At 48.0% G+C, this 12,387-nt stretch overlaps 1 protein-coding gene across 1 annotated transcript in view; it reads right to left on the bottom strand.

Annotated features, from left to right (window-relative positions):
- SF3B1 (splicing factor 3b subunit 1) overlaps nt 1–12,387 on the bottom strand; it is a 418,418-nt gene that overhangs the window by 279,627 nt on the left and 126,404 nt on the right. Inside the window, exons 6-7 of the mRNA XM_069733802.1 lie at nt 7,166–7,342; nt 6,806–7,043 (exon numbers count right to left, since the gene is read on the bottom strand). Coding sequence (XP_069589903.1) covers nt 6,806–7,043; nt 7,166–7,342 — 415 coding nt within the window. The remainder of the gene's footprint in view (nt 1–6,805; nt 7,044–7,165; nt 7,343–12,387) is intronic.

Raw genomic sequence — 12,387 nt, 5'->3', positions numbered from 1 at the left:
TTTGGGGCGGCTAGTGTCTCAGTATGTGGCCACTGAACCCCCAAGTTCGGCTCCCCAAGAATGTCATGTCTCTACTGTGAATGTTGATGTGTTGAATGTGCCTCCAACAGTGGGGGAGGGAGTGAAACCTGAGGGTACTCCATGCACTGACACCACACACACGGGGCTCACGGGGAGGACAGGTGAGGAGACTGTAGGGGAGAGCTCAGAGGTGGAGGGAGGGGCTGCTATGGGCAGTGTAGGGCCCCTAGGTGAATCCAGCCTGCTGAGTCTAGGGCCCCTGCAGGAAGAGGAACAGGCCATGGGGGGGAGGAGGCGTCCCGGGAGAGGAGCCACCAGGTAAGACCCCAGGGCGGGAGTTCCCCACACCCGGGATGTCAGGAGGGCCGGGAAGTCTGCCTGACCCGGCGACTTGGTCAGGAGCCGGGGGGGAAGCAGGCGCTACCCATGGACACAGTGGTCGTGGCCGCTGTCACCAGGAATGGGAGCGCCGGAGCCCAAGGAGCCTTGCAGAGGTCCGACGGCTTCCCCCTCTCTGACCAAGTGGCTGCCGAGTCAGACAGCGGCCAGGAGACAGATCCCGGGGAACTGACGGTGGATGTGGCGGTGTTGTCCATTCTCGCCACATCGAGTCAGGGATGTCAGGAAGCGCTGGAAGCTGACGCTAGCCTGAAAGCTCTTAAGGAGCAGGCGGCACAGCCTCCCGGGGAGTCAGACCGCGAGCAGGTGGTCTGGGACCAGGGACGGCTGTACCGGGTAACGGTCCAGCAGGGTTCAGCGGAGGCGTGGCCCAGGGACCGACAGTTAGAGGCAGCCTCAGAGAGAGAGAGAAGGAGGAGGGGGCAGAGGCAGCCTCAGAGAGAGAGGGGAGGGGGCAGAGACAGCCTCAGAGAGAGAGGGAGGAGGAGGCAGAGACAGCCTCAGAGAGAGAGAGGAGGGGGCAAAAACAGCCTCAGAGAAAGAAGGAGGAGGGGGCAGAGACAGCCTCAGAGAGAGAGAGGAGGGGGCGGAGACAGCCTCAGAGAGAGACAGAGGAGGAGGCGGAGACAGCCTCAGGAAGAGAGGGGAGGAGGCAGAGACAGCCTCAGGAAGAGGAGGAGGGGCAGAGACAGCCTCAGAGAGAGAGAGGAGGAGGCAGAGACAGCCTCAGAGAGAGGAGGAGGGGGCAGAGACAGCCTCAGAGAGAGAAAGGATGAGGCAGAGACAGCCTCAGAGAGAGACAGGGGAGGAGACAGCCTCAGAGAGAGAAAGGAGGAGGCAGGGACAGCCTCAGAGAGAGAAGGAGGATGGGGCAGAGACAGCCTCAGAGAGAGAAAGGATGAGGCAGAGACAGCCTCAGAGAGAGACAGAGGAGGAGGCGGAGACAGCCTCAGGAAGAGAGGGGAGGAGGCAGAGCCAGCCTCAGAGAGAGACAGGGGAGGAGACAGCCTCAGAGAAAGACGGAGGAGGGGGCAGAGACAGCCTCAGAGAGAGAAAGGAGGAGGCAGGGACAGCCTCAGAGAGAGAAGGAGGAGGGGGCAGAGACAGCCTCAGAGAGAGAGAGGAGGGGGCAGAGACAGCCTCAGAGAAAGGAGGAGGGGGCAGAGACAGCCTCAGAGAGAGAGAGGAGGGGGCGGAGACAGCCTCGGAGAGAGACAGAGGGGGAGGCAGGGACAGCCTCAGAGAGAGAGAGGAGGCCGAGACAGCCTCAGAGAGAGACAAGGGGGGAGACAGAGTCAGCCTCAGAGAGAGGAGGGGCAGAGACAGCCTCAGAGAGAGACAGGGAAGGAGGCAGAGACAGCCTCAGAAAGAGGGGAGAGGCAGAGACAGCCTCAGAGAGAGAGAGAGGAGGGACAGAGTCAGCCTCAGAGAGGAGGAGGCAGGGACAGGCTCAGGGAGAAAGTGGCAGAGACCATGGTAATGCTGATGGGTTGTCCCGGCAAGAAGGTGTGGAAGGGCGCATGGGGGAACACAGGAATGTGATGCCCCCTAGCGCCCTCTAAAGCAGGGAGGTGTGATGAGGGAACAGCCGCCATCTTGGAACAGGCATGCTATCAGATTGGCGTGACTCCATTTTGTCTCCTGGACACAGGAGTGCTCCTGGCCCCCACCTTTGCTAATGAATAGAGTTCCTATTAGTATGCTAACGGGCTGAGCTCAGTGTAAACTGTAGACGGTAGTTCAAAGCCCCATGAGGAAACCACGCCACCAGGGGGCTTGGAAATGCTTGGGGGCTTAATTAAAACACGCATGCCAAGTGGCCACTGGATACACATCTATTATGGCAGCCCAGCCAAACCGTCTCCAACATGGAATTGTGAATTATGGACGCATCGTCCGAGGTACAGGCTCATAAAAAATATTCTCCTTACCCTAAAGAAATTGTGCATCCAACAGTGTGACTCCCGTGACGGTGGAAGGTCTGAAACCCGAGATATAGGGATCAGCCTCCCACAGGGACCGAATGGGTCCAGGTTTGATCCCAGTACGACCGGCAGAACAAACCACAGGCGCTGGTACTGCCCGTGTGCTGATCCGATCATCCTGAGAGAAGTTATCCCATTTATTAGATATTGGAATAAATCTTGCAGGGAGACAGAGGGGGTGGAGATTGCTAAGCCCACCCAGCTGCAGGCAGGGGGGCTCAGCCAGGTAGAAGAAGCTGAGGTCACTGGGAGGGTCTCACTCCACAGAAGAAGATGATGATGATGACATCTTAAGGAACAGGGTATGCCAGCCAGAGGGGAGCAAGCACATGCTTTCTGGGGGCTGCCCGGCAACTAAGTTTTTGGACCTGCGGAATGCTATGCCCCCCGGCTTCCACAAGCGACCTTCGACCTGGTAAATTGACCTCCAGCTTTATACCTTTAAGCCTTGTATTATTGTTGTTATATTGTACTCTGACTGTAACTCTTGATATATTGTGATTGTATATTTCTTGTAATTATCTAGTGCGCCCTTAAGGCAATTAAATCATAAATTAATTTTGGGCTGATCCTTTTACTCTGATTGCGAATCTTAGAATACCCAGGGTGGGTAACAGGGCAGTCTCCCCGGCGGCCATTTGCTCTAGGTGCAGTCCCTTTACTGACCTGAGAGACAAAGGGGGCGCCGGAGAGCTGGACCTGTGTAGTGACGTCACGGATTGGTGACGTGGGAGGAAGGGGTAATCCTTCACACCAGGGTAGGAGCACCAAGATGGTGCCGGTGGGCGGAGCTCGCCGAGAGGACGATAGTCGGGCAGAGGAAAAAGGAAGTGGGCAGAGTCGCGGCCGCGGAAGTAGGCCCGGGCAGAAGCCGGGGCCTTAGAGGAGAGCCGGAGAGCAGCGGCGCCAGAGAAGATAGTGCGGTCGCCGGGAAAAAAAGGTAGCGCAGCTGCCTGCAAAGGGCCGCCGCGCGGAAGCAGCGACAACCCCCATTCCGTGCGCCCGCCGGTGGTAACGAGGAGGGGAAGCGACGACCGGGCCAAAGGAAGCCTGGAAAAAAACTCTGCGCTCCCTGTAAAACAGAAATTCAGTGGCGCTGGTGGGCAGAAGGGACCCCTTATTCAAGTAAAACTCTGCGCCCCTTTACCAAATCTCATCCCTAATCTGGGACGGGTGGGGATTATATGGAATATTCACCTCAAACATCCCATGCCATCCGTTATGAACCTCAATCCGGGGAAGGTATCAGACGTCCGGGGAGCTGGTGATGGACGTCCTCGTCTCCGCACCTGACAGGCTCTAGTGGGCGACAGAGCTAGGACCGGACTTCTAAGCACGCTTGTATCCTGGGGGTCTTGGTCCTGCTGTCAGATCTATGAGGATACGGAGTGGCAGTCCATATTGTGGGATTACAGTTGTGACTGTTCACACTGTATCCATCCGGTGAACCTGAAAGAAAACGCCGCACATTGAGGTAGATATGGGTCTAATGAAAGACCCTTGTCCACCTCCTACTGACACTAAGCTAAACTGAGTTTCAGAATGCCAGTCGGTGGGGTGTACACTGCAGAGGAGGCGCTAACTTTATTTGTGCATAGTGTCAGCCTCCTAGTAGCACTACATATTTTTTTGGTCTTGTCCGGTGATCACAGGTTTTTGGGAGGAACTGAGACTGTTAATCCCTTTCTGCCATTGGATGGAACAGTACATCAGATGGCAGAACTCCTATTTTGATGCGGGCTCCGGCGGTGAGCCCGCATCAAAGCCGGGACATGTCAGCTGTTTTGAACAACTCACATGTGCCCGCAATAGGGGCGGGTGGAATAGCGATCCGCCTGTGCCCATTAACTAGTTAAATGTCGCTGTCAAACTGACAGCAGCACTTAACGCACGCTTCCGGATGGAAATGCGCACACCGGTGACCCCCATTACGTGATTGGGGGTCATCGGCGAGTCGGCATGACAATCAGAGGTCTCCTTGAGACCTCTATGGTAGTTGATGCCGGATTGCTGTGAACGCCACACTGGGGTCGGCACTCATAGCAATGCTGTAATTCTACTACATAGAGGCGATCTGAGCATAGCCTCTATGTAGCAGAGCCAATCAAGTTGTGCCAGCTTCTAACCTCTCATGGAGGCTATGGAAGCATGGCAAAAGTTTAAAAAAAAAATGTTTTTAAAAATATATATATAAAAAATATATATAAAAGTTCATATCACCCCCTTTTCGTCCCATTCAAAGTAAAAAAAACAAAAAAAAAAAACAAACAAACCTACACATATTTGGTATTGCAGCGTTCAGAATCGCCCAATCAATAAATTAAAGGATTAACCTGATCGCTAAATGGCATAGTGAGAAAAAAAATTCAAAATGCCAGAATTTTTGCATTAAAATGCAGTAATCAAAAGAACATATCTGCACCCAAATGGTATCACTAAAAATGTCAGCTAGGCACGCAAAAAATAGGCCCTCACCCAACCTGAGATCACGAAAAATGGAGACGCGACGGGTATCGGATAATTGCGCAATTTTGTGTTTGTTTGTTTAGCAAAGTTTGGAATTTTTTTTCACCACTTAGATAAAAAAGAACCTAGACATGTTTGGTGTCTATGAACTCATAATAATCTGGAGAATCATATTAGCAGGTCTGTTTTAGCATTTAGTGAACCAAGCAAAAAAGCCAACCAAGTGGGATTGCACTTTTTTTGCAATTTCACCGCAATTGGATTTTTTCCCCCGGTTTTCTAGTACACAACATGGTAAAACCAATATTGTCGATCAAAAGTACCACTCGACCCGCAAAAAATAAACCCTCACATGGCCATATTGGCTGAAAAATAAAAAAGTTATGACTCTGGGAAGGAGGGGAGCAAAAAAACGAAAACTGAAAAAAGCTCTGGGGGTTCAAATAATTTATCAAGCAGGTGTTATAAAATATTCAAATTTACTGAAATAATGAATTTGGGGTTCTCTCTGGCTGTAATCCATAATCATCAACATTAACAGAAATAAACATTTGAAATAGAGGACCGTTTGTAATGACTATATAATATATAACGTGCAAGAGCAAAAGAATAAGATGCGCACTTACCCCAGGTACGGTGGTCACAACTTTATTTGGACATGTATTAAAACATCAGCAGGGAGGAAAGTGAACAATAAACGGACTGTCTGGACTGTTCATATAATATATAAGTTTCACTTTTTGTATTTTAGAACTGAAATAAATTAACTTTTTGATGATATTCTAATTTAGTGAGAAGCACTTGTACATACACACATGTACACATATACATATACACACGGCAACAGTGGGAAAATTAAGTATTTGATACACTACCGATTTTGCTACTTTTACTACCTTACAAAGAATGGAGGTCTAATTTTTATTCTAAGTCCACTTCAGCTGTGAGACAGAGAATCTTAAAAACAAAATCCAGAAAAATCACATTGTATTATTATTAAATCAAAATGCATTTTATTGCATGAAATAAAATTTTTCCCCGTTTTCTAGTACATGGTAAACCAATGATGTTGTTTAAAAGTACAACTCGTCTCGCAAAATATAAGCTCTCACATGGCCATATCGATGGAAAAAAAAAAATTATGGCTCTGAGAAGGAGGGGAGCGTAAAAAGAAAAAAGCCACGGGGGTTAATCTTCGGGGTTCTTTATGTGGAGGTGGGGCTTGACCAGACAATTTATCTGTTAAATATTTCCCCTAAAGGGATTGGGGGGGGGAAAAAAAAAAAAAAAAATCAGCCAACCTGTTCTGTATCCTTACAGCGGTGAGGTGTTTGATCACCCTTAACTGGAAGCAGATATCTCCTACTTCAGATCAGCACTTACTGAATAGAATTAATGACATCTGTAGGATGGAATATAGGATGGATCTTTTGGGAGCAAGAGTGAATGGAGTTGACTCAGTTTGGGCCCTGTGGGATTACTTCTGGGTTCAGAGAAATGGTTAAACCATCTTTTAAATATTTGGTCTCCTTTTCTGATCCCGGATCCCTCACTTTCCCTTCCTTGATGTGTGTCTTGTCCTTTTGTCCGTCTATACGAGGTTCATCCCTACTGTATTCAGGATATTTTGCATTTGTTTGTTTTTTGTCTGTTTCTTGATGGATGATCTTTGCTAGGGTATGATATGGGAATAAAGGTGCTCAGTTTGGCTTGGTATAGTCTGTAGTCAATGTTTCATTGTATAATTTACTTATGGGCATCCTATTATAAGGAGTTTCTCCCTCTACTGTTTTTACATTACCTTGCCAATGTAATTTCTCTAATCTTACGTTTTTGTATGTATCTGTCTGTCAGAACTTATGTCCATTTCTTAAAAATGTATATAACTTTAGTAAAAATGTACAGTTTAAAAAAAATCAAGTCACCAAACTTACCACGCTCCGTTTTAGGAGTTTCATCCCATCTATTTTTACGAGCACTAGAAGTTGCTCCTCCATGGCCTGGTGTTGCGTGACCTGGAGTATCCCCACGACCAGGGGTTGCTGCTCCAGCAGGAGTATGGCTCGGAGTAGGATCCCAAATTTTTGATCCAGGTGTAGCTCCAGGAGTTTCATTTCCTTTAGCACGGCCTGGGGTTTCATCCCACCTCAGTGAAGGTGTGTGCCCAGGAGTCTAACGCAAAAAAAAAAAAAAAAAAGTAAAAAAAACAGAACTAAATGTAAAAACAAAAAAAAATCTGAAATATGTTAGCAATGCTATACTTCATGAAATAAAGTAATTAGATTAAGTACAACGACCTCGGCTTGGTCCCAGCTGGAAACCTTCTTTGGGGTTGACCCTGGTGTTTGGTCTGTCTGATCCCATCGTCGCTTGCGCTTTGAAGGTGGCTGAGATGCAGAGGCAGTAGATCCATTTAACACTTTTAAATCACCAGACTTTGCCTTTTCTGCTAGCTGTTGATGGATCTCACGCTACAGATGTGAACAGAAGAAAAAATAGAATTAGATTTACCGGTAATTCGGTTTCTAATAACCTACCACGACAGCACACAGGAGGATGTAATCTGATCCTAAGGCTGGAGTCACACACAATGTATAAAAAAATCTGTCCGATTTTGTCTGCCGAGAATCGCACAAATGTTCTCCGTATGGTGATCCGTATGTCATCCGTGTGCAATGCCAGGATGTGTTCTTTTCTCAAAAAGTATCCGTGTGCCATCCGTATGGTGAGATTTTCTCACACACTTGCAAACTGAGCAAATAATGGCTGAGCCTTTCCTGTCACCTGCACAATGCCTTAGAATTTCTCGCAAGTCACACGCATAGTCCTGTGCGATTTTTTTTCTCGCACCCATAGACTTGCATTGGCGATTCTCGGCTGAGATACGCGGACAATCGCAGCATGCTGAGATTTCACTCGCAAGAATAATACTGACAAGAAAAAAACAGATGATGGGAGCTGCCCCATAGATTAAAACTGGTCCGAGTGCTATGCGATTTATTATCACTTAGCACTCGTCCGTATTAAGCTGTAGTGTGACCCCGGCCTAATAGGGACAGGAAACACGGAAGAGGTCAAACAGCCCATCCCACCTCCATTCCCCAGTGTTGTTATAAAGGACCACAATAGTATGAAAACTTAACCGTATTTATTACTACTAGATCCAATAATTGAGTAGAGGGGTGGGAATTACCTGTGCGGTCGTGGTAGGTTATTAGAAACCGAATCACCGGTAAGTCTAATTCTATATTCTCTAATAACCCCCACGACAGCAGGCAGGAGGAATACCAAAGACTAATGCTTTAGGGAGGGACAACTACCTGGAAAATCTCTCCTCCAAATTAAAGATTTCTGACGGATGTTAAATCAAGTCAAAAACCCATATAATAATCACCACTTGGGACAGCCGTAAGTCCCCGAATCCCTTAAAGGGAAGGTGCCGCGTTTTAATATTGTAAAAAAAAAAAAAAAAAAAAAAAAAACTCTTTAATTCCTTATTTTTAATAAGTTATTTTCAAGTGCATAATATTTATTGGTTTTTTTTTATTCATTTGTTTTTCTGCCACTGGGCGCCGCCATTTTCATTTGCAGGACTGTAAGTGTAGCTGCACGACACTTACAGTCTTCACATATGGCAGCCCTGGACATAGACTTCTGTAGTCGGGAGGCGACCCCATAGCTAGCATTGTCTGCTCTCTGCTCTGATGTGGCCACGTCCCCTGGGCTGTCTCCACATCACAGCAGAGGCAGGAGATCGGCGCCATCTTGCTTCAGCCTACAGTGGAGTATACCTGTGAGCTCCACTGTGACTGAGCTGTGCTGTTGGAGGGGCAGCTCCATCTGTCTCCCCTCACACTCAGCGGCCGTTCCCTGTCCTCTGCTGCCTGGTGTGTGGCTGAATCTCTAGAATCGCTAGAGAGTCTGAAGTGCTGGGGTCTGATGTTCTCTTATCAGGAGCTGCAGAGAGGTAACAGAGGGGGATGGGGGAGGCTCTGTGCTGCTCGGACCTCTCACTGCAGCTCCTCACAGGACATCAGACCCTGCATCTATCACTATACTGTGCTGAGCCGTGTATCTAATCCTATCCTGTGCTGACCTGTGTATCTAATCCTGTGGAATACTGACTGCTGAGCCGTGTATCTAATCCTCTCCTGTGTGATAGTGTCTGCTGAGCCGTGTATCTAATCCTCTCCTGTGTGATAGTGTCTGCTGAGCCGTGTATCTAATCCTATCCTGTGCTGACCTGTGTATCTAATCCTGTGGAATACTGACTGCTGAGCCGTGTATCTAATCCTCTCCTGTGTGATACTGTCTGCTGAGCCGTGTATCTAATCTTCTCCTGTGTGATAGTGTCTGCTGAGCCGTGTATCTAATCCTATCCTGTGCTGACCTGTGTATCTAATCCTGTGGAATACTGACTGCTGAGCCGTGTATCTAATCCTCTCCTGTGTGATACTGTCTGCTGAGCCGTGTATCTAATCCTCTCCTGTGTGATAGTCTGGTGAGCCGTGTATCTAATCCTCTCCTGTGTGATAGTGTCTGCTGAGCCGTGTATCTAATCCTATCCTGTGCTGACCTGTGTATCTAATCCTGTGGAATACTGACTGCTGAGCCGTGTATCTAATCCTCTCCTGTGTGATACTGTCTGCTGAGCCGTGTATCTAATCCTCTCCTGTGTGATAGTCTGGTGAGCCGTGTATCTAATCCTCTCCTGTGTGATAGTGTCTGCTGAGCCGTGTATCTAATCCTATCCTGTGCTGACCTGTGTATCTAATCCTGTGGAATACTGTCTGCTGAGCCATGTATCTAATCCTATCCTGTGTGATACTGTCTGCTGAGCCGTGTATCTAATCCTCTCCTGTGTGATACTGTCTGCTGAGCCGTGTATCTAATCCTATCCTGTGCTGACCTGTGTATCTAATCCTGTGGAATACTGACTGCTGAGCCGTGTATCTAATCCTCTCCTGTGTGATACTGTCTGGTGAGCCGTGTATCTAATCCTCTCCTGTGTGATAGTGTTTGCTGAGCAGTGTATCTAAGCCTATCCTGTGCTGACCTGTGTATCTAATCCTGTGGAATACTGACTGCTGAGCTGTGTATCTAATCCTCTCCTGTGTGATACTGTCTGGTGAGCCGTGTATCTAATCCTCTCCTGTTTAATACTGTCTGCTGAGCCATGTATCTAATCCTATCCTGTGTGATACTGTCTGCTGAGCCGTGTATCTAATCCTCTCCTGTGTGATACTGTCTGCTGAGCCGTGTATCTAATCCTATCCTGTGCTGACCTGTGTATCTAATCCTGTGGAATACTGACTGCTGAGCCGTGTATCTAATCCTCTCCTGTGTGATACTGACTGCTGAGCCGTGTATCTAATCCTCTCGTGTGTGATACTGTCTGCTGAGCCGTGTATCTAATCCTATCCTGTGTGATACTGTCTGCTGAGCTGTGTATCTAATCCTATCCTGTGTGATACTGTCTGCTGAGCCGTGTATCTAATCCTATCCTGTGTGATACTGTCTGCTGAGCCGTGTATCTAATCCTCTCCTGTGTGATAGTGTCTGCTGAGCCGTGTATCTAATCCTATCCTGTGCTGACCTGTGTATCTAATCCTGTGGAATACTGACTGCTGAGCCGTGTATCTAATCCTCTCCTGTGAGATACTGTCTGGTGAGCCGTGTATCTAATCCTCTCCTGTGTGATACTGTCTGCTGAGCCGTGTATCTAATCCTCTCCTGTGTGATACTGTCTGGTGAACCGTGTATCTAATCCTCTCCTATGCACTCCTCTCCCCCCTGCATATCTTTCCCCATTGCACACACAACTCAATGCGTGCGATAACAGGAGCTGCGGGCGTCATGCTGTATTATGGCATTATGTGAGATCTATATGATGGTATTATGTGATCTGTATGGTGGTATTATGCTCGATCAGTATTGTGAGAATTATATGGTGGTATTGTGTGTGATCTATATGGCAGTATTATGTGAGAACACTGGCAGCATTATGTGTGATCTATATGGCGGTATTATGTGAGAACACTATGGCAGTATTATGTGTGATCTATATGGCGGTATTATGTGAGAACACTATGGCAGTATTATGTGTGATCTATATGGCGGTATTATGTGAGAACACTATGGCAGTATTGTGTGTGATCTATATGGCGGTATTATGTGAGAACACTATGGCAGTATGTGTGATCTATATGGCGGTATTATGTGAGAACACTATGGCAGTATTATGTGTGATCTATATGGTGGTATGTGAGAACACTGGCGGTATTATGGGTGATCTATATGGTGGTATGTGAGAACACTGGCGGTATTATGTGTGATCTATATGGCGGTATTATGTGAGAACACTATGGCAGTATTATGTGTGATCTATAAGGCGGTATTATGTGAGAACACTGGCGGTATTGTGTGTGATCTATATGGCGGTATTATGTGAGAACACTATGGCAGTATTATCTTCAGAAAGCGGACCCATTCTATGGTGGTTCTGGCTGAGCACCTGCACGCGGGTCTGGGGTAATAGAGGGGGCAGCATGACCTCCAGTTAGGTGTAGTCAGGGGAAGGCTGGTGAGGCAGCTGAAGAGAGGGGTCTCATTTTAATTGTTACTATATGGCTACATTTCCTTCCCAGCGTCACCCCGTACTTCGCCTGTCGCCTCGCTTTCACACATCGCCAGGACAGGATGGAGATGACAGGATCTGAGGAGGGGAATGGGGTCTGTATGCAAAGTCTGGATCAGAACAGGCCATCAATCCGCAGAAATGTTTCCTGGATTTCTGTGGAGCAGACGGTCCATCCATGTGTATAAAAGACAGCGCTCTATGTACAATCCCTGGCTGCTCCGCGCACCAAACAGGGGGCCCCCATAGACCAGCACACTGCTCTCCTGAAATACTCTGTGCTGCTGTCACCCTGCTCCCTCCACCACATATCTCCCAGAATCCTTGCTGCCTGCCATCCTCGGTGACCGTAGACTTGTCAGTATAAGGCTGCTTTCACACTAGCATCGGTACGGGCCCGTCGCAGTGCGTCGTACTGACGCATGCTATGAAAAATGCCCGACGTGGGCAGCGGAAGCAGTCTTACGACGCTTCCGCTGCCCCATTGTAAGGTCTGGGGAGGATGGGGCGGAGTTTCGGCCGTGCATGTGCGGTCGAAAATGGTGGACTCGATGCAAACGTTACATGTAACTTTTTTTTGTGGCGGCGGTCCACCAAAACATGACGCAACCGTTGCACGACAGTTACGACGTGTGGCAATACGTCGCAATGCGTCGGTAATGTTAGTCTATGGGGAAAAAACGCATCCTGCAGACAACTTTGCAGGATGCGTTTTTTCTCCTGAATGACTCATTGCAACGTACAGCCAACAACACTAGTGTGAAAGTAGCCTAAGACTGCCGTCCACTATCAGTATTTGGTCAGTATTTTACCTCAGTATTTGTAAGCCAAAACCAGGAGTGGGTGATAAATACAGAAGTGGTGCATATGTTTCTATTA

The sequence above is a fragment of the Ranitomeya imitator genome, chromosome 7, assembly GCF_032444005.1.
Source record: "Ranitomeya imitator isolate aRanImi1 chromosome 7, aRanImi1.pri, whole genome shotgun sequence".
NCBI lineage: Eukaryota > Metazoa > Chordata > Amphibia > Anura > Dendrobatidae > Ranitomeya > Ranitomeya imitator.
This window is presented reverse-complemented; position numbering and strand designations above follow the sequence as displayed.